General features: G+C 53.4%; 1 protein-coding gene across 1 annotated transcript in view; it reads right to left on the bottom strand.

Moving 5' to 3' along the window:
• Positions 1 to 26,343, bottom strand: part of LOC146767152 (uncharacterized) — a 221,295-nt gene that overhangs the window by 180,971 nt on the left and 13,981 nt on the right. The window contains 1 exon segment of the mRNA XM_085581093.1: positions 16,917 to 17,411. Within this exon segment, the coding sequence (XP_085437219.1) occupies positions 16,917 to 17,411 (495 nt within the window).

Below are 26,343 nucleotides of genomic sequence, written 5' to 3'. Positions count from 1 at the left end.
CTCTTAAATAACTCTTTTTAACTACTATTATATATTTAATGTATTTATGATCCTTAATTAACTCTAGTATGTTTCCTTACCTTCTCTTGGATTTTAGAACTATAACCTGTCTAAATACATTTTTAAAGTGCTATATAATCTTTTTATCAGGGAAAGAACCCACAAGAAGAGTATTTTGGGATTTGAATATGAGCAGTGATAAGAAAAACTGGGACAAAGAAGGCCCTGGACTTATTCCAGTGGGTTGAGCCAGGGGTGTGTAACTGGGTACTGAATCTCCCATTGGATGTTCCTGTTAAATATCCTAAATAATCAACATTAACAAATTGTTGAAATCAGGGGCTGGGTGTGCCTCATCCCCACTGGGACACCTGGAAGCTTCCAATAAAGGTCTGGTTTTTACTTTACTCTTCTAATACTGTTGCAAGGTCTTTTTTTCTCCCTCAATTATAGACAAAAGGGGGTTGAGAGAAGCAGAACAGGAATTGAAATCCCAGAATGACAGAACATTCTGAGTTGAAAGGGACACACAGGATCATCAAAGGAATGTTCGAACGTGTCCAGAGACTCCATAACTGTGACTTTGGGTGGTCAGTGTCTCTGCTGGGAGCCTCCCAAAGGGCCTTCAGCCACTCCTCAGCCCTGGGCAGCAGCAGCATCACCTCTGCAGGGCCCAGCAGGGCTCTCCTGAGCTGCCCTTGCCCAGCTGCACACAGAGCCTGCCCCAGCCAGGGCCCTGCACACAGGCAGGTTTCTGTAGGGCCGGGCCGAGGGCACACAGGGTGGGATGGGCTCTGTGAGCGCTGGCAGGGACAAGGCACCTCTCAGGAGGGGATGTCCAGGCCCAGGGAGATGCTCAGGGAAGCAGAGGGGGCTGAGCAGAGCAGTGCTGGGGAAACAAGCCCATCCAGCCCCTCACCTTCCCTCAGCCACAGGGAATCCTTTGCCTCTTTCATCTCTCAGTGGCAAACTCTGAGTGCAGCAGGAATGCTGGGGATTTCTGACCTCAAAGAGACAGGAATCGTGTGTGGGTAGGAAATCAATTCCTAAATCCAACCCCTGCCATCAATTTCTCTTAGGAGTGTGAATGCAGATGGTACCAAGCCTTTCTGCAGTAGGAGTGATTCCCCTGACAGATCCTGAATATCCAGCCTTGCTCCTCTGCCCCATGGCTACAAACCCAGGGCAGCAGAGCAGGGATGGCTTCTCCAGAGCCCCCACATACAGCCCTTGCTGCTCCTGGCACACTCAGCCAGCACAACTGGAGCTCAGGCAGGGACCTGGGTGAAGGTTTTCCCAGAGCAGGAACAAGGGTGGGTGAGTCCCAGCAGGACAGGCTGCAGGGAATGGCCCAGGTTTGACTCCAAGCAGCCTCTCCTGACTTGTCCCTGTCCTTTCTCCATGAACAGGTGCCCATGTGCAGCCACAGCGAATGTCCAACAGCAGCTCCATCAGCCACTTCCTCCTGCTGGCACTGGCAGACACGCGGCAGCTGCAGCTCCTGCACTTCTGCCTCTTCCTGGGCATCTCCCTGGCTGCCCTCCTGGGCAACGGCCTCATCATCAGCGCCGTAGCCTGCGGCCACCACCTGCACATGCCCATGTTCTTCTTCCTGCTCAACCTGGCCCTCAGCGACCTGGGCTCCATCTGCACCACTGTCCCCAAAGCCATGCACAATTCCCTCTGGGACACCAGGAACATCTCCCACACAGGATGTGCTGCACAAGATTTTTTTTCTTTTCTGTGCTGCAACAGAATATTTCCTCCTGACCATCATGTGCTATGACCGCTACGTGTCCATCTGCAAACCCCTGCACTACGGGACCCTCCTGGGCAGCAGAGCTTGTGCCCACATGGCAGCAGCTGCCTGGGCCAGTGCCTTTCTCAATGCTCTCATGCACACAGCCAATACATTTTCCCTGCCCCTGTGCCATGGCAATGCCCTGGGCCAGTTCTTCTGTGAAATCCCACAGATCCTCAAGCTCTCCTGCTCCAATTCCCACCTCAGGGAACTTGGGCTTCTTGTGGTTACTAGCAGTTTATCATTTTGTTCTTTTGTGTTCAATGTTTTCTCCTATGTACAGATCGTCAGGGCTGTGCTGAGGATCCCTTCTGAGCAGGGACGGCACAAAGCCTTTTCCACCTGCCTCCCTCACCTGGCTGTAGTCTCTCTCTTTGTCAGCACTGCAGAATTTGCTCACCTGGAGCCCTCCTCGATGTCCTCCCCATCCCTGGATCTGGCCCTGTCAGTTCTGCGCAATGAAATCCTGCTCAGCATGGGCAACTGAGCCCTTGAAGGACTTAGTGTCAGGTTAAGACTTGCTTTCCCTCCCAAAGCCTTCACTTGTCAGCCTTGGGCAGGGGATTCATCCTCCCTCCCTCCTCCTTCCCACAGACCTGCTCGGAACCACTCCATGGGCACTTTCCATTCTCTGTGTCTGTCCTCAAGTGCAGTGCAAACCTGGGTCAGTCCTGGCTCTGTCCTGAGCTCCCAGGAGCTCACAGGCTGAGATGGCAACGCTCAGCCACACCAGGGCCCTGCCCCTGCCAGCAGCACCCCCACAAGCAGCAGCAGCAGCTGCAGCGGCAGCAGCAGCAGCAGCGGCAGAACCAGCAGCAGCAGCAGAAGCAGCAGCAGAAGCAGCAGCTGCAATCTCCTCTCAGCTGTTGGTGCCCCTGCACTGCAGCCCCTCCCGCTGGCACCTACGTTCCCTCGTGGCCTTGGAGACAGTCCTGAATCTATCCATGGGGTCACAGAGCCATGGAATCGCAGAGTTCCAGGTTCCTGGAATCCTGGAGTCATTGAATCCTGAGAACCACACTCACAGGAGGAGAAGGAGGAGGAGGAGGAGGAGAGGGAGGAGGAGGACAAGGACGAGGACGAGGAGGAGGACGAGGAGGAGGAGGATGAGGAGGAGGAGGAGGAAGAGGAGAAAGAGGAGGAGGAGGAGGAGGACGAGGAGGAGGAGGAGGACGCGGACGAGGATGAGGAGGAGGACGAGGAGGAGGACAAGGAGGAGGAGGACGAGGAGGAGGAGGACGAGGAGGAGGAGGAAGAGGAGGATGTGGAGGAGGAGGAGGACGAGGAGGACGAGGAGGACAAGGACGAGGAGAATGAGTAGGTGGAGGACGAGGAGGAGGATGATGAGGAGGAGGAGGATGAGGACGAGGACGAGGAGGACGAGGAGGACGAGGACGAGGATGAAGACGAGGATGAGGACGAGGACGAGGATGAAGACGAGGAGGACGAGGTCGAAGAGGACGAGGCGGAGGACGAGGAGGAGGACGAGGAGGAGGAGAAGAAGGATGAGGATGAGGAAAAGGATGAAGATGCAGAGGACAAGGAGGATGAGGAGGACGAGGAGGAAGACGAGGAGGAGGAGGAGGAGGAGGAGGAGGAGGAGGAGGAGGAGGAGGAGGAGGAGGAAGAGAGAGAACGAGGACAAAGAGGATGATGATGATGAGGAGGAGAACGAGGAGGAAGAGGAGAATGAGGATGAGGAGGAGGAGGAGGAGTAGGACAATGACAAGGAGGATGAGGAGGGGAGGAAAAAGAGGAGGAGCAGGAGGAGGAAGAGGAGGAGAAGGAGGACAACAAAGACTAGGGCAAGTACAAGGATGATGAGGAGGAGGAGGAGGACAAGGAAGTGGAGGAGGCAGAGAAGCATGAAGAAGAGGAATAGGAGGAGGAAGAGAGAGAACAAGGACAAGGAGGATGATGAGGATGAGGAGGAGGAGGACAACGAGGAGGAGGAGGAGGAGAAGAAGGATGAGGACGAGGACGAGGAGGAGAAGGATGAGGATGAGGAAAAGGATGAAGAGGACAAGGAGGAGTATGAGGAGGAGGAGGAGGAGGAGGAGGATGAGGAGGACGAGGAGGAGGACAAGGAGGAGGACGAGGAGGAGGACGAGGAGGACAAGGCGGAGGACGAGGAGGAGGACAAGGAGGACGAGGAGGATGAGGATGAGCAGGATGGGGAGGATGAGGAGGAGGAAGAGGAGAAAGATGAGGAGGAGGAGAAGGAGGAGAATGAGGATGAGGAGGACAGTGAGGAGGATGAGGAGGATAAGGATGCGGAGGATAAGGAGGAGGAGGATGAGGACGAGGACAAGGATGAGGAAAAGGACGAGGATGAGGAGGACAAGGAGGAGGAGGAGGAGGATGACGACGAGGAGGACGAGGATGAGAAGGACGAGGACGAGGAGGACGAGGACGAAGACGAGGACGAGAACGAGGAGGACGAGGTCGAAGAGGACGAGGAGGAGGACGAGGAGGAGGAGGAATAGGAGGATAAAGAGGATGAGAATGAGGATGAGGAGGAGGAGGAGGAGGAGGAGGAGGAGGACAATGACAAGGATGATGAGGAGGGGGAGGAAAAAGAGGAGGAGCAGGAGGAGGAAGAGGAAGAGGAGGAGGACGACGACACGGACTAGGGAAAGCACTAAGATGAGGAGGAGGAGGAGGACAAGGAAGAGGAGGAGGCAGAGAAGCATGAAGAGGAGGAATAGGAGGAGGAAGAGAGAGGACAAGGACAAGGAGGATGATGAGGATGAGGAGGAGGAGGACAGCGAGGAGGAGGAGGAGGACAAGAAGGATGAGGATGAGGAGGAGGAGGAGAAGGATGAGGATGAGGAAAAGGATGAAGATGCAGAGGACAAGGAGGATGAGGAGGAGGAGGAGAAGGAAGATGAACAGGAGGAGAAGGAGGACAAGGTGGAGAATAAAAAGGAGGAGGACAAGGATGAGGAGGACCAGGAGGAGAAGGACGAGGAGGATGAGGATGAGCAGAATGGGGAGGATGAGGAGGAGGAAGAGGAGGAAGATGAGGAGGAGGAGGAGAATGAGGATGACAATGAGGAGGATGAGGAGGATAACGATGTGGAGGATAAGGAGGAGGAGGATGAGGAGGAGGACAAGGATGAGGAAAAGGACGAGGATGAGGAGGAGGAGGATGAGGACGAGGAGGACGAGGACGAGGAGGACGAGGACGAGGACGAAGACGAGGACGAAAACGAGGACGAAGACGAGGAGGACGAGGTCGAAGAGGACGAGGAGGACGAGGAGGACGACGAGGAGGACGAGGAGGAGGAGGAAGAATAGGAGGATAAAGAGGATGAGAATGAGGATGTGGAGGAGGACAATGAGGAGGAGGAGGAGGACGACGATGAGGGGGACGAGGAGAAGGAGGAGGAGGAGGAGGAGGTGGAGGAGCAGGACGAGGAGGATGAGGAGGACGAGGAGGAGGAGGACGAGAAAGACGAGGAGGAAGAGGAGGACGAGGATGACGAGGAGGAGGAGGACGAGAAAGACGAGGAGGAAGAGGAGGACGAGGATGACGAGGAGGACGAGGATGAGGACGAGGAGGAGGACGAGGAGAAGGAAAAGGAGGATGAGGAGGAGAAGGAGGACAAGGAGGAAGACAACGACGACAACGACGACGACGAAGAGGAGGTGGAAGATGAGGAGGAGGAATAGCAGGAGGAAGTGAGAGAACGAGGACAAGGAGGATGATTAGGAGGAGGAGGAGAACGAGGAGGAAGTGGAAAATGAGGATGAGGGGGAGGAGGAGAAGAAGGAAAATGACAAGGTGGATGAGGAGGGGGAGGTGAAAGAGGAGGAGCAGGAGGAGGAAGAGGAGGAGGAGGAAGACGACAAAGACTAGGGCAAGCACAAGGAAGATGAGGAGGAGGAGGAGGCCAAGGAAGACGAGGAGGCAGAGAAGCATGAAGAGGAGGAATAGGAGGAGGAAGAGAGAGGACAAGAACAAGGAGGATGATGAGGATGAGGAGGAGGAGGACAGCGAGGAGGAGGAGGAGGAGAAGAAGGATGAGGACGAGGACGAGGAGGAGAAGGATGAGGATGAGGAAAAGGATGAAGATGCAGAGGACAAGTAGGAGGAGGAGGAGGAGGAGGAGGAAAAGGAAGATGAATAGGAGGAGGAGGAGGACAAGGTGGAGAATAAAGAGGAGGAGGACTAGGATGAGGACAACCAGGAGGAGAAGGATGAGGAGGATGAGTATGAGCAGGATGGGGAGAACGAGGAGGAGGAAGAGGAGGAAGATGAGGAGGAGAAGGAGGAGAATGAGGATGAGGAGGACAATGAGGAGGATGAGGCAGATAAGGATGCGGAGGATAAGGAGGAGCAGGATGAGGACGAGGAGGAGGACGAGGAGGAGGACGAGGAGGACGAGGAGGAGGACGAGGACGATGACGAGGAGTAGAAGGATGAGGATGAGGAAAAGGATGACGATGCAGAGGACAAGGAGGACATCCTCCTCGTCCTCCTCGTCCTCCTCGTCCTCCTCGTCCTCCTCGTCCTCCTCATCGTCCTCGTCCTCCTCCTCCTTCTCCTCATCGTCCTCTTCATCCTCCTTGTCCTTCTCATCCTCGTCCTCCTCCTACTCCTCCTCCTCCTCCTCCACCTCCTCGTCGTGCTCCTCCACTTCCCCATTCTCATCCTCTTTATCCTTCTATTCATCCTCCTCCTCCTCGTCTTCCTCGTCCTCCTCCTCCTTGTCCTCCTTGTCCTCTTCATCCGCCTTGTCCTCCTCATACTCGTCCTTTTCCTCCTCCTTGTCCTCCTCCTCATCCTAGTCCTCCTTATCCTCCGAATCCTTATCCTCCTCATCCTCCTCATTGACCTGCACATCCTCATTCTCCTCCTTCTCCTCCTCTTCATCTTCCTCCTCTTCCTCCTCCTTGTCTTCCCAATCCTGCTCATCCGCATCCTCCTCGTCCTTCTCCTCCTGGTCCTCCTCATCCTTGTCCTCCTCCTCTTTATTCTCCTCCTTCTCCTCCTATTCCTCCCGTTCATCTTCCTTCCCCTCCTCCTCCTCCTCCTCCTCGCCCTCCTTGTCCTCTGCATCTTCATCCTTTTCCTCGTCCTCATCCTTCTTCTCCTCCTCCTCCTCCTCATCCTCATCACCCTCCTTGTCCTTGTCCTCTCTCTTATTCCTCCTATTCCTCCTCTTCATGCTTCTCTGCCTCCTCCTCTTCCTTGTCCTCCTCCTCCTCCTCATCTTCCTTGCGCTTGCCCTAGTCCTTGTCGTCTTCCTCCTCCTCCTCTTCCTCCTCCTGCTCCTCCTCTTCCTCCTCCCACTCCTCATCCTCTTTGTCAGTGTCCTCCTCCTCCTCCTTCTCCTCATCCTCATCCTCATTCTCCTCTTCTTCCTTGTTCTCCTCATCCTCCTCATCATCCTCCTTGTCCTTGTTCTCTCTCTTCCTCCTCCTATTCCTCCTCCTCATCTTCCACCTCCTCTTCATCATTGTCGCCATCGTTGTCGTCGTTGTCGTCCTCCTTGTCCTCCTTGTCCTCCTCCTCCTCCTCATCCTCCTCATCCTCGTCCTCATCCTTGTCCTCCTCCTAGTCCTCCTCCTCCTCCTTGTCCTCTACATCTTCATCCTTTTCCTCATCGTCATCCTTCTCCTCCTCGTCCTCATCCTCATCCTTCTCCTCCTCCTCCTCCTCGTTGTCCTCCTCCTCCTCATTCTCGTCGTCCTCCTCGTCCTCCTCCTGGTCCGCCTCCTTGTCCTTCTTGTCCTCGTCCTCCTCCTCGTCCTTGTCCTCATCCACGTCCTCGTCCTCGTCCTCGTCCTCCTCGTCCTTTTCGTCCTCCTCCTCCTGGACCTCCTCCTCCTTGTCCTCGTCCTCGTCCTCCTCTTCCTCATCCTCCTCCTCCTCCTCCTCCTCCTCCTCATTTTCCTCCTCTACGTCCTCATTCTCATCCTCTTTATTCTGCTATTCCTCCTCCTCCTCCTCGTCTTCCTCGTCCTCTTCCTCCTTGTCCTCCTTGTCCTCGTCGTCCTCCTTGTCCTCCTCGTCTTCCTCGTCCTCTTCCTCCTTGTCCTCCTTGTCCTCGTCGTCCTCCTTGTCCTCCTCATCTTCGTCCTTTTCCTCATCCTTGTCCTCCTCATCCTCATTCTTCTCCTTCTCCTCCTCCTCATCTTCCTCTTCTTCCTCCTCCTCGTCCTCCCCATGATGCTCATCCTCATCCTCCTCGTCCTTCTCCTCCTGGTCCTCCTCATCCTTGTCCTCCTCCTCTTTATTCCCCTCCTTGTCCTCCTCCTCCTTCTGTTCATCTTCCTTCTCCTCCTCGTCCTCCTCCTCCTCGTCCTCCTTGTCCTCTGCATCTTCATCCTTTTCCTCATCCTCATCCTTCTCCTTCTCCTCCTCGTCCTCATCCTTCTTCTCCTCCTCCTCCTCGTTGTCCTCCTCCTCCTCATCCTCATCATCCTCCTTGTCCTTGTCCTCTCTCTTCCTCCTCCTATTCCTCCTCTTCATGCTTCTCTGCCTCCTCCTCTTCCTTGTCCTCCTCCTCCTCATCATCCTTGTGCTTGCCCTAGTCCTTGTCGTCCTCCTCCTCCTCCTCTTCCTCCTCCTGCTCCTCCTCACTCTCCTCCCCCTCCTCATCCTCCTTTTGATTGTCCTCCTCCTCCTCCTCTTCCTCGTCCTCATTCTCCTCTTCCTCCTCGTTCTCCTCCTCCTCATCATCATCCTCCTTGTTCTTGTTCTCTTTCTTCCTCCTCCTATTCCTCCTCCTCATCTTCCACCTCCTCTTCATCGTCGTCGTCATCGTCATCGTCGACCTCCTCCTCCTCCTCATCTTCCTCCTCGTCCTCCTCCTCCTCCTCCTCATCTTCCTCATGCTCCTCCTCCTTGTCCTCCTCCACATCCTCATTCTCATCCTCTTTATCCTCCTATTCCTCCTCCTCCTCCTCGTCTTCTACGTCCTCCTCCTCCTTGACCTCCTTGTCCTCCTCGTCCTCCTTATCCGCCTCATCCTCGTCCTTTATCTCATCCTTGTCCTACTCCTCATCCTCCTCCTCCTTATCCTCCGCATCCTTGTCCTCCTCATTGTCCTCCTCATCCTCGTTCTCCTCATTCTCCTCCTCCTCATCCTCCTCCTCTTCCTCCTCCTCGTCCTCCCCATCCTGCTCATCCTCATCCTCCTCGTCCTTCTCCTCCTGGTCCTCCTCATCCTTGTCCTCCTCCTTTTTATTCTCCACCTTGTCCTCCTCCTCCTCCTGTTCATCTTCCTTTTCCTCCTCCTCCTCGTCCTCCTTGTCCTCTGAATCTTCATCCTTTTCCTCATCCTCATCCTTCTCCTCCTCCTCGTCCTCATCCTCATTCTTCTTCTCCTCCTCCTGCTCCTCCTCTTCCTCCTCCCCCTCCTCATCCTCCTTGTCATTGTCCTCTTTCTCCTCCTCCTCCTCCTCCTCATTCTCCTCTTCCTTCTCGTTCTCCTCCTCCTCCTCCTCCTCCTCGACCTCCTCGTCCTCCTTGTCCTCTGCATCTTCATCATTTTCCTCATCTTCATCCTTCTCCTCCTCGTCCTCGTCCTCATCCTTCTACTCCTCCTCCTCCTCCTCGTTCTCCTCCTCCTCCTCATCCTCATCATCCTCCTTGTCCTTGTCCTCTCTCTTCCTCCTCCTATTCCTCTTCTTCCTGCTTCTCTGCCTCCTCCTCTTCCTTGTCCTCCTCCTCCTCCTCTTCCTCTTCCTGCTCCTCCTCTTTCTCTTTCCCCTCCTCATCCTGCTTGTCATTGTCCTCCTCCTCCTCCTCTTCCTCATACTCATTCTCCTCTTCCTCCTCGTTCTCCTCCTCCTTCTCATCATCCTCCTTGTCCTTGTTCTCTCTCTTCCTCCTCCTATTCCTCCTCCTCATCTTCCACCTCCTCTTCATCGTCGTCATCGTCCTCCTCGTCCTCCTCCTCGTCCTCTTCATCCTCCTCGTCCTCCTCCTCCTCGTCCTCCACCTCGTCCTCCTCCTCCTCCTTATCCTCTTCCTCCTCGTCCTCTTCCTCCTCGTCCTCGTCCTCGTCCTCCTCCTCCTCCTCCTCCTCCTCCTCCTCCTCCTCCTCTTCCTCCTCGTCCTCCTCTCCCTCCTCCCTCTCCTCCTCCTTCTCTCCCTCTTCCTCCTCCTCCTCCTCCTCCTCCTCCTCTGTGTGTGGTTCTCAGGATTCAATAACTCTAGGATTCCAGGAACTTGGAACTCTGAGATTCCATGGCTCTGTGACCCCATGGATGGATTCAGGACTGTCTCCAAGGCCACAAGGGAACGTTGGTGCCAGCGGGAGGGGCTGCATTGCAGGGGCACCAACAGCTGAGAGGTGACTGCAGCTGCTGCTGCTGCTGCTGCTGCAGCTGCTGCTGCTGCTGCTGCTGCTGCTGCTGCTGCTTGTGGGGGTGCTGCTGGCAGGGGCAGGGCCCTGGTGTGGCTGAGCTTTGCTATCTCAGCCTGCAAGCTCCTAGGATCTCAGGACAGAGCCAGGACTGACCCAGGTTGGCACTGCACTTGAGGACAGACAGAGAATGGAAAGTGCCCACAGAGTGGTCCCGAGCAGGTCTGTGGGAAGGAGGAGGGAGGGAGGATGAATCCCCTGCCCAAGGCTGCCAAGGGAAGGCTTTGGGAGGGAAAGCAAGCCTTGACCTGACACTAAGTCCTTCAAATGCTCAGTTGCCCACGCTGAGCAGGATTTCATTGCGCAGAACTGACAGGGCCAGATCCAGGGATGGGGAGGATATCGAGGCAGGCTTCAGGTGAGCAAATTCTGCAGTGCTGACAAAGAGAGAGACTACAGCCAGGTGAGGGAGGCAGGTGGAAAAGGCTTTGTGCCGTCCCTGCTCAGAAGGGATCCTCAGCACAGCCCTGAAGATCTGTACATAGGAGAAAACAATGAACACAAAACAACAAAATGATAAACTGCTAGTAACCACAAGAAGCCCAAGTTCCCTGAGGTGGGAATTGGAGCAGGAGAGCTTGAGGATCTGTGGGATATCACAGAAGAACTGGCCCCAGGCATTGCCATGGCACAGGGGCAGGGAAAATGTATTGGCTGTGTGCATGAGAGCATTGAGAAAGGCACTGGCCCAGGCAGCTGCTGCCATGTGGGCACAAGCTCTGCTGCCCAGGAGGGTCCCGTAGTGCAGGGGTTTGCAGATGGACACGTAGCGGTCATAGCACATGATGGTCAGGAGGGAATACTCTGCTCCAAGGAAGAACAGAAGGAAAAAGAGCTGTGCAGCACATCCCTTGTAGGAGATGTTCCTGGTGTCCCAGAGGGAATTGTGCATGGCTTTGGGGACAGTGGTGCAGATGGAGCCCAGGTCGCTGAGGGCCAGGTTGAGCGGGAAGAAGAACATGGGCGTGTGCAGGTGGTGGCCGCAGGCTACGGCGCTGATGATGAGGCCGTTGCCCAGGAGGGCAGCCAGGGAGATGCCCAGGAAGAGGCAGAAGTGCAGGAGCTGCAGCTGCCGCGGGTCTGCCAGTGCCAGCAGGAGGAAGTGGCTGATGGAGCTGTTGTTGGACATTTGCTGTGGCTGCACATGGGCACCTGTTCATGGGGAAAGGACAGTGAAGAGAAAAAGGAGATGCCTTTAACCAAAATCAAAGGCATTTCGCATTAACCTCTTTTTTCTATGACACACACGGACATATTTTTGTGTTCAAGAGTCCTGCGGATTACTTTTTAAGCTCCCCCCATGTCTCTTCTGGTGTTCTTGGAATCAGAAACCTTTAGCATTTCTGCTTCCCCCAGGGTGAACAAAGCAATTTCTGTGAGGCAAAGTGATAAGTGGAGAGTAAGGGGAGATGGCCTGTCGTTCTCACCTGTTCAGATTTCTCTGGGCTTTAACCACTCTCAGTTAGAGGATGATCACGTTCCCATGCTTCCCTAAAATGTCACCAGGCATGGCTGAGAGCAGATGGATCCACAACAGCTCAGCTCCACATTTGGATCCAAGAACTCACTTTGCTCATTTCACCCACCCAACAGCATTTTCAGTGTCACAACACCTCTGCCTTTCCTCATCAATCTTATAAATCAGAGATGCTCTAGGACAGGTTTGCACCCTGGATTGAAGCTCCCAGCTTGGACTGAAATCTCAAGGAGACTTCCAAGTGTCCTTCTGATGGCACTGGATGAAGGGAGGTGCAGCTCCTTCCCTGGCTGCACTGCCAGCCTTGCCCAGAGCCGGGCACTGGGGACAGCTGTGTCACCCTGAGCCAGCTGTGCCCCTGCCAGAGCCCCCAGTGCCGGGCAGCTGCTCCCAGCCCTGTGCTCTGCAGAGGGAACTGGGCCCGGGGCTGCAGAGCTGCCCCACGGCTCTGCTGCAGCTCTGCCTGCACAGGAGGGGCTGCACGCCTTGGAGCCCCGGCCCTGAGGGCAGAGGCTTGGCTGGGGCACAGGAGGGAGGGGGCTTGTGCAGAGGGAGGGGCTGCACTGGAGGGGATCCTCTGGACATCTCTAAACTCTCCCTGCCACAGCATTTCTGGGATTTGTTTTCTCTCCTTCCCTGATCTTCTCTCTGCTTCCTGGAGATTTTCCTCCTGCAGGTGTCTCCCTGTGCCTGATCTCTCCCTGCCAGCACTCCCAGACCCCAAATCTCTGTGCCCTCTCCTTGGCCTGACAGAACCCTGCCTGTTTGCAGGGCACTGGCTGGGGGCAGGTTCTGTTTGCAGCTTGGATAAAGGACAGCTCAGACTGAGCCTGATGGCTCCAGCAAAGGTGATGCTGCTGCTGTACATGGGCAGAGTGGCTGCAAGCACATTAGGGATCTCCTGTGAACCTACTGATCACTAAAAGTAACAGTTCAGATTTCTCAGGCACTTCTCAAAATACAGAATCAACTGCTGATATTTATTTCTCCCTCCCTGCCATTCTGCAATGGTAGGAAACTGAATACAAACTTTTTGGGAATTTCTTCATTTTTATCAATATCCTTGTCTTGGAAATATTCTGTGACTGATCAGAAACCCTCAGCATGTCAGAACACCATGAGCATTTCACCTACCCTACACCAGAACACTCAGAGTTGTACTCACAGGGTCTGTGGGCATTGGGATGTTCCAGCTTTAGGAGATGGCTCCAGGAGCTGCAGCTGCATTGTCCTGCAGCCAGAGGTTCCTGTGCCAAGGGCTGGCAGTGATTCTGCCCCAGGCACTTCTCAGCCCCTTCCCAGCCCTGACTGATTGAAGCTCTCTGTGCCTCTGTGCTGTGCCCGGGCTGGCTGCAGGCAGTGCCCCAGCCCTGCTGGGCTGGGAGAAGAGCTGCTCAGCAAGAGAAATGTGCTTTTGAAGCTCTGCTTGGTTACCAGGATCACCCTCTGTGCCAGGAGCCCGGCCCAGCTCAGCAGCACAGACACAGCACAAGGACTTTAATGACCCTCTCAGGGGCTGCTGTTGTTTTCATTAGTCTCATTCCCAGAGAGTGTGCTCAAAAAACTTCTCAAGAACTCAAAGTGTGATTGAAACACTGAAGTTTCTTGGACTTTTACTGGGTCCCACTGAGGGAAACGACTGAGAAAGTGTCCCCAAGTAGAGCATAATGCTGGAGCAGAGATGACAGCAAGGGAAAAGCAAGGGGAAGGTGTCTCTGGTGCTGAGCAAACCTGGATGTGTTTCAGGAATGCAAAGGGCCCAGGCCTGAGACCCAGCCCCTGGCAAGGCAGATCCTGTCCCTCCCTCATTGCTCAGCGCTCTTCCCGGGATGGGCACTGGCACGTGGGGATGTGCAGTGCCAAGGGCAGGACCATGGGGCGGCCCTGCCAGGCTGCTGAGCAGGGACAAGGAGGCACTGAGGCCCCAGGGCTGCAAGGGTCACTTGTCCCCTCGTGGCCTCAGGCCCAGGGCCAGCAGCCATGGCCAAAGGGCTGCACAGGTTGGCTCTGTCAGGGCCTGGCAGCTGCTGCACATCCCTGAGCCCTCTGCAGCCCAGGCTGTCCCACGGTGTCCCTGCCCTGCGCCTCTGTCCCTGCAGGCTGTCGTCACCCCCGGCTGCCCCACCTCGCTGGCCCTTCCTTTGCTGGCAGCTCTGCCTCCTGCTGCCCCTGCCTGGCCACACAAAGCCTTGGGCTGCTCCAGGCTTCTGCTGGGGACGTGTTGCACCACAGCCCTGCCCTGGGAGGGAAATTCCTTTCTCCTGGTGTCCAGTCTGGTCCTCCCCAGCTGTCCTTGGTGCCATTATTTCTTTCTCTCACTGTTTTATACAAGGAAGAAAATCTACATCCTCTCTGAAAACACCCTTCAATCCCTCCCAGGCTACTCCTGTTCTGTCCTCAATCACCATATCACTGAGACCAGAGCCTGCAGCCTCTACCTGCTGGTTGTGTGATGAGGCCTCCAAAACCCCATCTTGGGAGATTTTTGGGTCCTCTACGAAGTCTGTGAAAATGGAAAAACAGTCAAAGTTATTTTTTCCAAAATCTTGCATTGACAGAACAAGGATCAGTATCTTTAAACTGAATGAGGGTGGATTTACATTTGTTAGAAGGACAAAATATATTATAATTATGAGAGTGACACAAAATGGCCACTGTTTTTCCAGAGAGATGTATTCCCCATCCCAGGAATGCTCCAAAATCAGGGAGTGTGTGCAACCTGACCCAGTGAAATCCCCTCCCCTCCCCAAGGATGGAATTCCTGTTGTGTGGGTTCTCGGATGTGCTGGGTGCTCTCACAACACTTCTGGCCAGAATGTCTGCTGAGGGCAGCCAGGCTGCTGCAGGGCAGTGACCTCACAGCCATCACCATGGCAGCCCTGTCCCCTGGGCCTGGCTCTCCCCTTTCCTCTGCCCCTGCCTTGTGTCTGCTGGCATGAAGAGTTTTGTTGATAATATCTTGTCCCCAAGGTGCTGGGCCAATGGCTTCCCAGTCAGGCTCCTGGAGCAGAAGTGGCTTTTCAGAGCCCAGCCAGAAATGAGCCCTGAGGCAGCAGCTCTGCAGCGCTGGCCACCAGGCCGGGTGCCAAGGGAGGCTTCTGGCCATGCCCTGCAAGCAGCTGCTGCTGCCAAGGTGCCTTTGGTGCCTCGGGCTGTCCCTGGCACAGCTCCCAGCATGGCACTCTGCCCTTGTGCCCGAGGCCTTCCCTGTGCTGGGGCTGGCCTGGGGCTGTTCCTGCAGCGGGACCTGCCCTGCTCCTGGCACAGGAAAGGCAGTTCCTGCTGGAGCAGAGGCTCTGCCTGCAATGGGCTCAAACAACTCCAGCAAGGCCCTGCTGACTTCAAAATTGCTTCCTAGAGCAGAATATCCTATAGGTGTTATAGATTCTGGACTGTGGAGTAAATAACTCTGGTTAAGAGCTTACTGTCTAGTCATTATCAGATTGTATTTATATAAATATATCTGGTATTCCATCATTAATCCTGTGGGACAAATTGCATTGACAGATTGTTCAATTCTACCTGTCCAATCGTTTATACATAAACCTTTGACAAATTCTGGGGCCAGGATTGGATCCAGTCACTCCCAGTCTCCTCTCTTAAAAGGAATTTTTGAAGTCTGGGGGCCCTGCAGGGGTTTTAGAACCCATGGTGGCTGCTGGGTGTCTCCATCTCATGGCTCAGCAGGAGTTTCTCCAATAATGAAATAAAGCTTTTGCCTGAAGCTCCCATTCTGCCCATGGCAGAAGTGTGTGTGACATCCCAGCTCTTTGGCAGCCTGAGGATGCCTGGGATGTCACTGTGGAGCCCCCGTGAGTGCCTGTGACAGATCAGTGCCTTTGCAGCCCAAGGTGCCCTGGGATGTCACCATGGAATGGCTGTGACTGCCTCTGACCACACGGCTCTTTGCCATCCCCAGAAAACCTTGGGAGGGCTCCATGGAGCCCCTGTCTCTGTGTGCGACATTCCAGCTCTTGAACAGCCTGAAGACTCTTGGAAAGTCCCCATGGAACCCCTCTGATGTCCAGTGACAAATCTCATTCTAAGGAGGCAACCATCACCAGGAAACCCTGTTGCTATGGTCAGTTTCCATGGAAACCATCCCCAGCCCCTGTTGCTATGGTCAGTTTCCATGGCAACCATCCCCACCCCTGTTGCTATGGTCAGTTTCCATGGCAACCATCCCCAGCCCCTGTTGCTATGGTCAGTCCCAGGGTAGCTCCATGGAGACCCCATGCCAGGGGTGGTTGCCATGGACACCAGCTCAGGCCTGGAGCCCGTTGCCATGGCAACCATTGGCACTCCCATCCCCAGGGTCATGGATCCAGAACCACAGAATTGGCTGAGCTGGGAGGGACCCATCAGGATCCTCGAGTCCAACTGCTGGCCCTGCACAGGACACCCCAACACTGCCAGCCTGGGCCTGGCAGCGCTGTCCAAACGCTGCTGGAGCTCAGAGAGCCCTGGAGCTGGGACCCTTCCCTGGGGAGCCTGGGCAGTGCCCCAGCAGCCTCTGGGCAAAAACCTTTTCCTGAGATCCAACCTCAGCCTGCCTCGACTCAGCTGCAGCCGCTCCCTCCACTCCTGTCCCTGGGCACCAGAGTGAAGAGGTTCCCTCAGCCCCAGCCAGGGACCCGCTCCCAAGGCTGCTGCCATGGCCACCAGGGCTGGCACCAGCTGGGATGCTCGGTTTCCACAGGCCGGGATTCAGGAATGGCATTTCTCAATTTCCTGCTCCCACTAAAACCCCGCTGGCACTCATTGCCCTCCCACCTTCCATTGAAGGAAAAAAGGGAAAGATCTCAGGCTGGGATAAGAACAATTTACTGGGAACAGCAACAAGATAAGGAACAAACAGAAACAGAAAAAATATTAACAACAGAAGGGATAAGAAAAACCAGTTACAGGGAAAACTACATCACCATCAATTGTATCTTCCTGGCCACATGTTTCCTCCTGCAAGGAAAGGACACCCGTCTCCTCAGGGAAAGAGAGAGAGAGTCCCTTTCCTGCCCCTGGCAATGACCTGAGGTGGGAGTGAATGTAGTGACAGGGCCATGGCCAGACCCTCATGCCCTTCAATCCCATATCAGGCCATTGGTAGGGGCAGGAAAAGGGACAGGTGTCTTCCCAGCATGGATCACAGGGAACATGGATCACCAGGGCTCTTCCCAACAGGGTCCTCCAATGGGGGATGAAGCTGGATCAGTGCACAAAGCTCTTCCTGCAGCTGGGGAACTTTCAGGATTTCCCTTACTGGTGCCTCCGTTGGTGTTTGGTCAAGTGAGAGCTCCAGGTGAAGCTTTTCCCACACTGGGGACACTCGTAGGGCCTCTCCCCAGTGTGGATGCGTTGGTGGCTGACAAGATGGGAGTTTTGCTTGAAGCCCTTGCCACAGTCAGGGCAGAGGAAATGCCTCTCCTCGGAGTGAATCCGCTCATGCCGGAGGAGATCTGAGCTGCTGTTAAACATCTTCCCACAAGTGGGGCACATGTAGGGCCTCTCCCCGGTGTGGATGCGCTGCTGTGTGATGAGGGTGGAGTTGCGCTTGAAGCCCTTCCTGCAGTCAGGGCAGCGGAAGGGCCTCTCATCCACGTGAATCCGCTGGTGTCTGAGGAGACCAGAGCTGCTGTGAAACCTCTTCTGACACTCAGGACACTCGTAGGGCCTCTCCCCAGTGTGGATGCGTTGGTGGATGATGAGTTCGGAGCTCCGTCTGAAGCCCTTCCCACATTCCCCACACTTGTAGGGCCTCACCCCAGTGTGGATGTGTAAGTGGCTGACAAGGTGGGAGTTGGAGCTGAATCCCTTCCCACACTCCCCACACTCGTAGGCCCATTCCACGGTGTGGATCATCAGGTGGCGTTTCAGACTCTTGCTCTGCCTGAAGCTCTTCCCACACTCCAAGCACTTGTAGGGCTTCTCCCCATCATGAAGCTTCTCAGGGACCACCAGCTCCGAGCTCTGGCTGAAGCTCTGTCCACCTTCCTGGCCCAGGGTGGGTCTTTCCTCCTCAGAGCATCCTGGGCTGGGCTTGCAGCCCCTCCTCCTGTGAGACCTCCAGGGATTTTCCTCCCTGTTGGATTCCTGCGCTGTGGAGTTGCTCAAAACGGCCTCTTCCATGAGGTTCTGCTGAAGGGATTTGTCCTTCCTGGTCTCCATCCTCAGCTCCTGCTCTGGGGGAGGAAATGACAAGGAGTAGGTGGGATTTGCCTCCGTGCCACAGGGAAGGACAAGGAGATCCCCCCAGCGCATCTCCAGCAGGAGGGCACCGGCAGCGGGGCTGTCCTGCAGCTGGGGGCCAGGCTGGGAGATGGAGCAGGAGAGAGGGGAAAAAGGGGCACTGACTTCCTCCTCACCTGCCTCGGTGTCCCAGGGCATCTTCCTCTTCCTCGCAACCTTCTCCATCTGGTGAACGTTTGGGTATGGGAAATCCTGTTTTGGGAGGAAAACAAGTGATGAGCACAGTGAGTTTTGTACTGGCTTCAAAGCAAACCAGGGGGAGAGTCTAAGCCAGAATGACAATTGAATAAGAAAACTAAGATCACGGCAATAATAGAGAAACACTGGTTTAAACTCACAGAGTCAGGATGTAACCGGACACCCCGTTGGTCAGGGTGGTGGTAGCAGGCTGATGAAATGGTGACTGCAGTCCGTCTGGAGTGATGAACGTGATTCTGTCAAAGCAGTGATCCTGTAGAAGAGTATGGTCTTGCTCGGAAAGTCCAGTGGTGGTTATGGAGCTCTTGTCCTCTGGGAATGCAGTAGGCAAGGTGATCGTGGTGTTGCAAGGGTGAGATTATATCCAGGCAGGAATGCTTGGTTCCTCCCCCTGGGCAGAGCATCCCACAATGGGATGATGTAATTTTATCAGTCCTGCAGTGACACTCAATGGCCCATTAAGAGAAGATGGCCCCTGGAGGGCGTTATCAGGGCTGAGCCATGGAAGAGATAAAGAACACTGCCCCACCTGTTGATAACAGTTTATGGAGATGGGGACTGAAAACACTTTTGGTTACATCTGACACTGTAACCTGAAACAGTGAGGCAATCCCTGCTTGGGGTGGGGGGTGAACAGCACCCCCCTTACCCAAACTGGCTCAGGTGTAAAACCCCCACCCTGGGGAGGCCACGCACACAGGGGACAATGTCACACTTGCCCTGCCCCAGGGGAGATCTCTGTCCTTGTCACTCCCTTGCTCTCCCCCCTTTTCTTTTTCTTTCCATGTCTCTCTACCTCACATTTACTGTTCAATAAAATCCACTTAGGATTTGGTCACCTTAGCACCTGAATTGGGGCAGGGGCATCTCTCTAACAATTTTATTAACCAGAGTGCAATATTATTTTGCACAGTGAGTTCAGGGCACTGTTGTCGGACCCCAAGCTCCTTTGACAACAGCCTGGTTTCCTCCTCGCGGAGGTTCTGCCTCTTTCCCAAGGAACTCTTGGAAACTTGGATGCAGCTTCCTCTGAGCAACTTTTAGGAGACCTTATGAGAAAAGTGGAAGTTGTGGGTGGCCAGTGTAAAGAAAATATTTTGTTTTCCTTCTTTGAAAAGTCTGTTAAAATCACTGGAGGAAAGGAACCAAATGATACCAGCGAGACTGACAAGGATCATTCACCCCAAGGTGAGAAAACACAAGGCTACTAAAGTCCTACAAGAAACCCAGCTCAAGTTATTCCCAAATAACTTCTGAATTCACATGTTTGGGGGGAGAATCATTATTTTCTTCATCCCTGTCACCTTTGTGACAGCTACACAGACCTTTCCCTTCCTTTTAATAATCTGTATTGGGTCAAATTTCCATATTTCTTTTTTTGGAACCTGCCAGCTGTGCAGAAACTGATAAAATTTGGAATTACCACAGAATTGCTTCTGTTGTTGGTCTATTAATGTTTGGGATTTGTTTGTGTTTCCATCAGAAGTGACTTGTGGGAAGAGCAAAACTTCCTCAAGGCATTTTATGGAGGGTTAAATTTGATTGCTGCTGAGTTTGTTTTGTCCAGTGCCCAGGGGATGCTCAAGGTGTCTCTAGTTTTGGTTTGGACCTAATTTTCTTCTGATTTGTCTTTATCACTTAAAAACACCTGAAAAATTACTAAAAAGAGTATTGACCAGAGATGTCAGAAGTCCCACCATTTTAGAGGTATTTGAGGTGGAATTTACTGGTTGGGAACATATTCTGGAGGATTCGTGGGTTCTTGGGGGATATATGGGAGTATTCTCCATATCTTTGCACTCCAAAAGCCAAGGTGGATTGGTCTGTCACCTCAAAATGACTCAATCCCACTCAAAACCCCTCAATCTTACCCCAAAATGACTCAATCCCATCTCAAAATGGCTGGTTCCCACCTCAGCCCCATGCCAAAATTGCTCAATTCCTCAGCCTCCAGGATGAGATGGGGTTGGAAGGAGATCGGGAGAAGTGAGATATAAGGGTGTGATATGAGGGTGTGGGATCAGGATTGTGTGGGGACCGGTGGGTGTGATTTATTTTGATAATAAATAAAACTTTCAGAATTATTGATTTCTGTCTCATTCAATTTCTGTCAGTTCTGATTTGCTTTTCAGAGTGCCGCCTTCTCAGCTGATTGTGTTTGTGACCTCCTGTCCAAGACTGAAAAGCAAGATGTGTTCTATTTGCCATCTGTATGGCAGTTGTCCTGTGTTAAGTGGGCAGTTTTTCCTTATCTCTTCCACAATCAATCCTCCCTCAGGGGAGACATCTGCTGATAATGGGCTATTGAATGTCACTGCATGACTGATAAGAACTGTAACATCCCATTGTGAGATGCCCCGCCCAGAGGGAGGAGCCAAGCATTCCTACCTGCATCTAGTCTTGAGATTCTGGCCCACCAACACAACTTTTCTGGGCTGGATTTTCCCAGAGGAACAGCTGCCTCTTCCTCTTCCTCTTCAGAGGAAGACTCCCATTCCTACAGGATCACTTCTCCAACAGAACCACACCTGACACTCCTGGAGGACTGCAGCCACAATTCCAATTGGACTGGTTTTATTCTGACTCTGTCAGTATTGTTTTAGTTCACTGCATTGTTTATTTTATCTTTTAATTTTCTTCCCTAATAAAAAACAGTCATTCCTGCTTCCATATTTTTACCTGAGAGCCCCCTTAATTTCAAATTTATAACAATTCAGAAAGAGTCTACATTTTTAAATTTCAGGGGAGGCTCCTGCCTTCTTTAGAAGACAGCTGTCTTTCCAAACTAAAACACCTCCTTTCTCTCCTGCCTTCCTTTGCCTGCTCTGTTTCTCTCTCAGTGTCTCCTTTGACCCAGGGAAGCTCTCACCAAAGACCCTGCCCTGATTTCATTCCCAATCCATGAGCTACAACAACCATGGGTGAAGTTAGGAAGGCTGGCAGTGATATGTCCCTGTAGGATCTTGCTCCACTTGGCTTTTGGCCCTTTCTTAAGAGCTTTGCCTTCAAGGGCAGGAACATCTTTTCCTGGCTGGGAACTGGAATTCCAGCCCCTGGGAGTGTGTGCCATGGATCCCAGAGGGGCATTCCCGAGGCTCTCAGGGTGCTGCTCCTGCCGTGCCTCCCAAGGAGCTGTGCAGGGCAGGGGACAAGGTGCAGCAGCTGTGTTGGTTCTGCAGTGCCACAATAGCCCCTGGTTCCAGGAGTTTCCACACTGTCAAGAGTGGTTCCTGGGTTCCATGATACCCTGCTGTGTCCCCCATGGATATTTGGTGTCATGAAGTTCTTCAGTGTCACAATGGCCACCTCGCTCCATGAGCTTCCACAGTATCCGAATGCCCTCCTTGGATGGGCAGTGTCACCATGGACCATTGGCTCCATGCAGCCCCGCTGGGTCACCATGGACTCCTTGGTTCCATGAGGTTCTGGGGTTGTCTCCATGGTCTCCTTGGATCCACAGTGTCACAATGGACCGCTGGATCCACATGGCCCTTCTGTGTCACCATGGCCCCTTGGTTCCATGGGACCCCAGGGTCACAATTGACTCCTTGCTTCCATGTCACTCCCTCAGTGCCAAAATGTCCCCTTCGTTCCATGGGGGACACAAAAGATTTATAGAAACATTGAGGAAATCCTGCTTAACACAGCTGGGAATATCTGCCTGCATTCTAGAAATAGGTTAAAGGTGAGGATGGCAGCAGCAGCTTCCATCTGCAACAGAGATCCAGGGAAAGGGCAGGGACAGAGAATTCAGCTGGGAGACTCAGAGAATTCTGCTTCCAGAGATCATTTCTGGCCACACTGTCCCTTGTAGAAAGGTGACACAATTCCAGGCAGCCTGTACTGAGCAGGTGGCTCCTGAGTGGGGTTTTGCGGTGGTGTATCTTTATTTGATTTTTGTTCAATATCTGTTTCCCCCCCCGCCCCCATCCCTAATCTCTGCCTCTCCCCAGTTGTCAGTCTTCCCTAGCTCTCCCCTAACCCCCTCATCTCCAAGTTGTCAATCCTCCCTTTCCCTGCCCCTTTCCCTGGAACCTTCCCTGTCATTCATCCTAGCCCCCTCCTCTGCTTCCAGAGCATTCCCTGTCTGTTTAGTGAGACTCAAAACCCTATTGCTTATTTTGTGTTATTTCACTTCCCTGCTCCCCCTGATAGTTTTGTGATATGTTAGTTCTGCCCTAAACTCCTCCCCTGCTGTTCCCTCATTGGTTGCTGTTCCTACACCCTTCTCCCTGAATTCTTGTATAAAACCTCTGCTCCCGCTCCTGAGGGGGTCTTGGGGCTCACTGAATAAAACCATCCTGTTCACCCCCAAGTCCCGTGTCGCCTCCGTCTGTTCCTGCACCACCGACTGGGACTGCAGAGCTTCACAGGGAGAGCGGCCGCCCGTTCTCTTCCCTCTCACCGCCCAGCCCGGCACCGCTCGGGGAATCGCGGCGAGGGGAGCGCATTGCCGCACTACAACAGGGTTTGTTGTTCAGGAAACCTGCTCAGGCTTTTCCATTCTTTCCTTCCCACGAGGAAAACTTCTCCTGTGCAGGCAGAGCCCTGAGGAGAGCAGGTGGGACACGGTGCAATGGGCTGGGACATGGAGCTGCAGAGCTCAGGGACAAGGTTCTGCTGCAGGGCACAGGGATGTCAGTGCCAGGTGGGCGATGTCAGACATGGTGAGGCTGGGGGTGAGGAGCAGCTTGTCCAAACACGGTCAGCCCTCAGGGGGCTCATTCTTCTATATGCCCAGACCTCCTAAGGAGAACTTCAGTGTCAAGATCACCCGGGGAATGCTTCTATCAGCTCTTCTCCGAACTGGGAAATAAAAAATGCTCTGTTAAAATAAATAATTAATGTTTTATTAAAACTCTCTTCTTAAAGGATCTTTAAACTGACTCCAATCTGCTGTACAGGGCCTGAAAAGTTGTAGAGAATTGCAGGAAGAGGAAGCCCGCCCCAATGAGGGTTTTGTGTACTTTAATGAACCCTACAATGGATCTTCAGCTGAGTCCAGGAGATTCAGGCACTGAGAGAAGACTGAAAAATCTGCTCAAGGTGTCAGAAGCAAAAGTCCAAGTACTTGGAGCATCACGGGGCCCCACTGAAGACAGGGACTGCCAAAGGCTCCCCAGGGACTGGTGAAAGCAGATCCTTGAGGCCAGGATTGCAGGGAGCCCAAGGCTCAGAGCTGGGAACTGCAATTCTGAGCAAGGCCTGGGCTGGCTGGGGGAAGCAGAAAGGCCAAGCCCTGAGGCCAGCCTGGCACAGCAGGGCCTGTCCCTCACGGGTGGCTCGGGCCTATTTGTGGGGCAGGGGGATGTGAGGGGCAGCAGGGACAAATGTCACAAACCTGTGTGACCCTGCAGATCCTCATGGAACCAAGGGGCCAGTGTGACACTGTGGGGCCTCATGGAAACAAGAGGCCATTGTGAGTCTGCAGGGCTGTAACACCCCAGAACACTTTGGGGTCACCAAAGGTTCCTTTACTTGATTTTGTTGCACAAGAGAAACATCAGCCAGATATTCTCATCATGGCCAGATGCAAAGAATATTTTGGTAGGACGGGACCCACAAGGATCATCAAGTTCAGCTCTTAAGTGAATGACCCAAACTGGGATTAAACCCACAACCTGGGCGATACCAGCACCATGCTCCAACCAACAGAGCTAAGAGGTCAAAATGACACAAATTTTTACTGGCAAAATATAGACAATCAAGGAGCTTGAGCAAAGGGTTTAATACAACATCCACTTCAACACAAAACTCTTATCATAGCATTAACTTCATTAACTTTGCCCACTTTACCTAAAAACCTTTAACCCTCAAGATGTTACATTACCAAAAAATGTTCCAGGTAAGCAGGATTAGAAGGAGAAGAAATAGAGAACATCAGAAAGGCAGCTGATCTATAGAAAGACACGCACACAGGCACCAACTGCTCGGGTTCCAGAATCACCAACAGAGGAACCCCAAGAAAAGGCAGGATCCAGACCATGGGCTGGCCTCGTGCTCCGGCTTTTAACCCCCTGGGCCTCCATGGGCCCGCCCCTGGGGTGGGACTGCCAGGTGATTGCCCAATCAGAGTCAGGGGAGGCACCAGCTGCTGGTGTGTAATTGGTTGACAGCTCAGCCAATCAGCACCGCCCCTGCTGTGTGATTGACAGCTCTGCCAGGCCAGGCTGGGGGCGGGGCTCTGTCCCACCACAAACCAAGGCCTGACCCGCCCCCGGCCCCACACGGGCATTCCGAGCATCCCAAGGTGTCTCGGGACATGGATCTCATCCAGCCTCTAACAGCGACCACGGGGACACTGTGGGCACCTCATGGAACCAAGGGGATCATTGTGGCACCACTGGAGCCCATGGAACCAAGGGGCCATGGTGACACCACAGGGCTCCATGGACCCAGAGACCATTATGGCTCTGTGGGGCCTGATGGAACCATGGAGACCATTGGGACCCTTCAGGGCCTGGTGTCACCAAGGGGGCATTGTGACACCTCAGGGCCTCCTGGAAGCAAGGGACCATTTTCTGGGCAGCTGCTATTTGTGAAAGTGAAAAGCCATGAGATAACTGTTTTCTTGTGGAGAAGTCTCCATAACTCTAACAAGAGGCACTTCTCTCCCTAAGTGAACTGAAGAAAGACTATTCTAGAGGTGGAAATCTGACTAAAATTTTAGGTTTTGTCTCTACATTTTCAGATTGTATGGAGAGAGGAAGTGTTCTGAAAGTTTTGTTCATATTCTTATTACTCTTTCATTTAGTTACTGTTAATAAACTTTTCTTTACACTCTTTTAAAGTTTTGAGCCCACTTTGTCTTTCTCCTAATCCTATCTCACAGCAGGAAATGAGTAAGTATATTCTAGTGAGTGCACTGGTAATTAGCTAATACTGAACCCACCACACTAATTGATGCATTGGCCAGGAAATCTCAGATCGGTGAACCAAAACCGCTACAGAAACTTCATGATGAACTGCCCCAGACCAGAGGGAAATCAAGGCAGAGCCGTCATTTGTTAGGACTTGCTTGATCCTAATAAGCACTGTGGTTCATTTGGAGCTGAGCCCTGGAACCTCAGGGCCTGAGAGGAGATTGCACAAACCTGTTCAGGAGTCAAAGGCAGAAGAAAACCCCAAAGTTTCTCTAGGCATTGATGGGTCCCACTGAGGTCCATCCCCAACACAGGCTACTCATAGATTCCTTGGAGGAGAGAACTGGAGGCCAGGATGACACAAAAACCTCTCAGAGACTCAAAATGGCACAAAAACCTCTTAGTGTGGAAACACAAATCCAAAGTAACTTACAAAAGCTGAGTTTCTCAAAGTATTAAGGAGCCCCACTGAGTGTCAATGCAAAGCACTCAAGGGACTAATTAAAATAGATAATTTGAGGTTCTGACTGCAGTATCTCATAAAGTCTGTATCAAAAGGGAAACACCAAGTTCCTTAAAAGAACTGAAGTACCTTGAAGCATTAATGAGCCCCACTGAGTGTTGTTCCTGACAAAGCCTCTCCAGGGACTAATTAAAGCAGATAATTGGAGGCCATGATTGCACAAAGCTCTCAGAGACTGCAAGGCAAAAGCCAAACCCAAAGTCCTTTGAAAAACCTGCAGTCCCTGGGAGCATGAAGGAGCCCCCAGGGCCATTCCTGACCAAGGCTCTCCAGGGACTCCTTCCGGCAGATCCTTGAGGCCACTGGGATGTGGGCTGGGGGGGGATGCTGAGGGCAAGACCAGGGGCTGACAGTGCCCAGCCTGGCTGGGGCTGTGCCAGGAGGCCCCAGGGCCTCAGGACAAGGTGTCTCCTCACAGCCCTTGGTGGCACAGACCCTGCTGTGCCCCAGGGCACCAAGACTTGGCTTCTCTTTGTCCCCACCTGGCATCAGTGCCTCCAGTTTTCTGCTCTGCCTGGGGCCTGGGGACACTTTCTCAGTCGTGTCTCTCAGTGGGACCCATTAAAAGTCTAAGAAACTTTGGAGCTGGATTCTGACTTGGAGCTCTGGAGAGGTTTCTGCAGCTCCCTCTCAGGGCCTGATGTTCAGGGCCTGAGCACAAAGCCCCAGAGGGTCATTAAAGTCCTTGTGCTGTGTCTGTGCTGCTGAGCTGGGCCGGGCTCCTGGCACAGAGGGTGATCCTGATAACCAAGCAGAGCTTCAAAAGCACATTTCTCTTGCTGAGCAGCTCTTCTGCCAGCCCAGCAGGGCTGGGGCACTGCCTGCAGCCAGCGCGGGCACAGCACAGAGGCACAGAG

This window comes from Lonchura striata, chromosome 5 (genome assembly GCF_050655825.1).
Source record: "Lonchura striata isolate lonStrDom1 chromosome 5, ASM5065582v1, whole genome shotgun sequence".
Taxonomy (NCBI): domain Eukaryota; kingdom Metazoa; phylum Chordata; class Aves; order Passeriformes; family Estrildidae; genus Lonchura; species Lonchura striata.
Note: the sequence above shows the minus strand (reverse complement) of the source record. Positions and strands in the feature narration are given on the sequence as shown.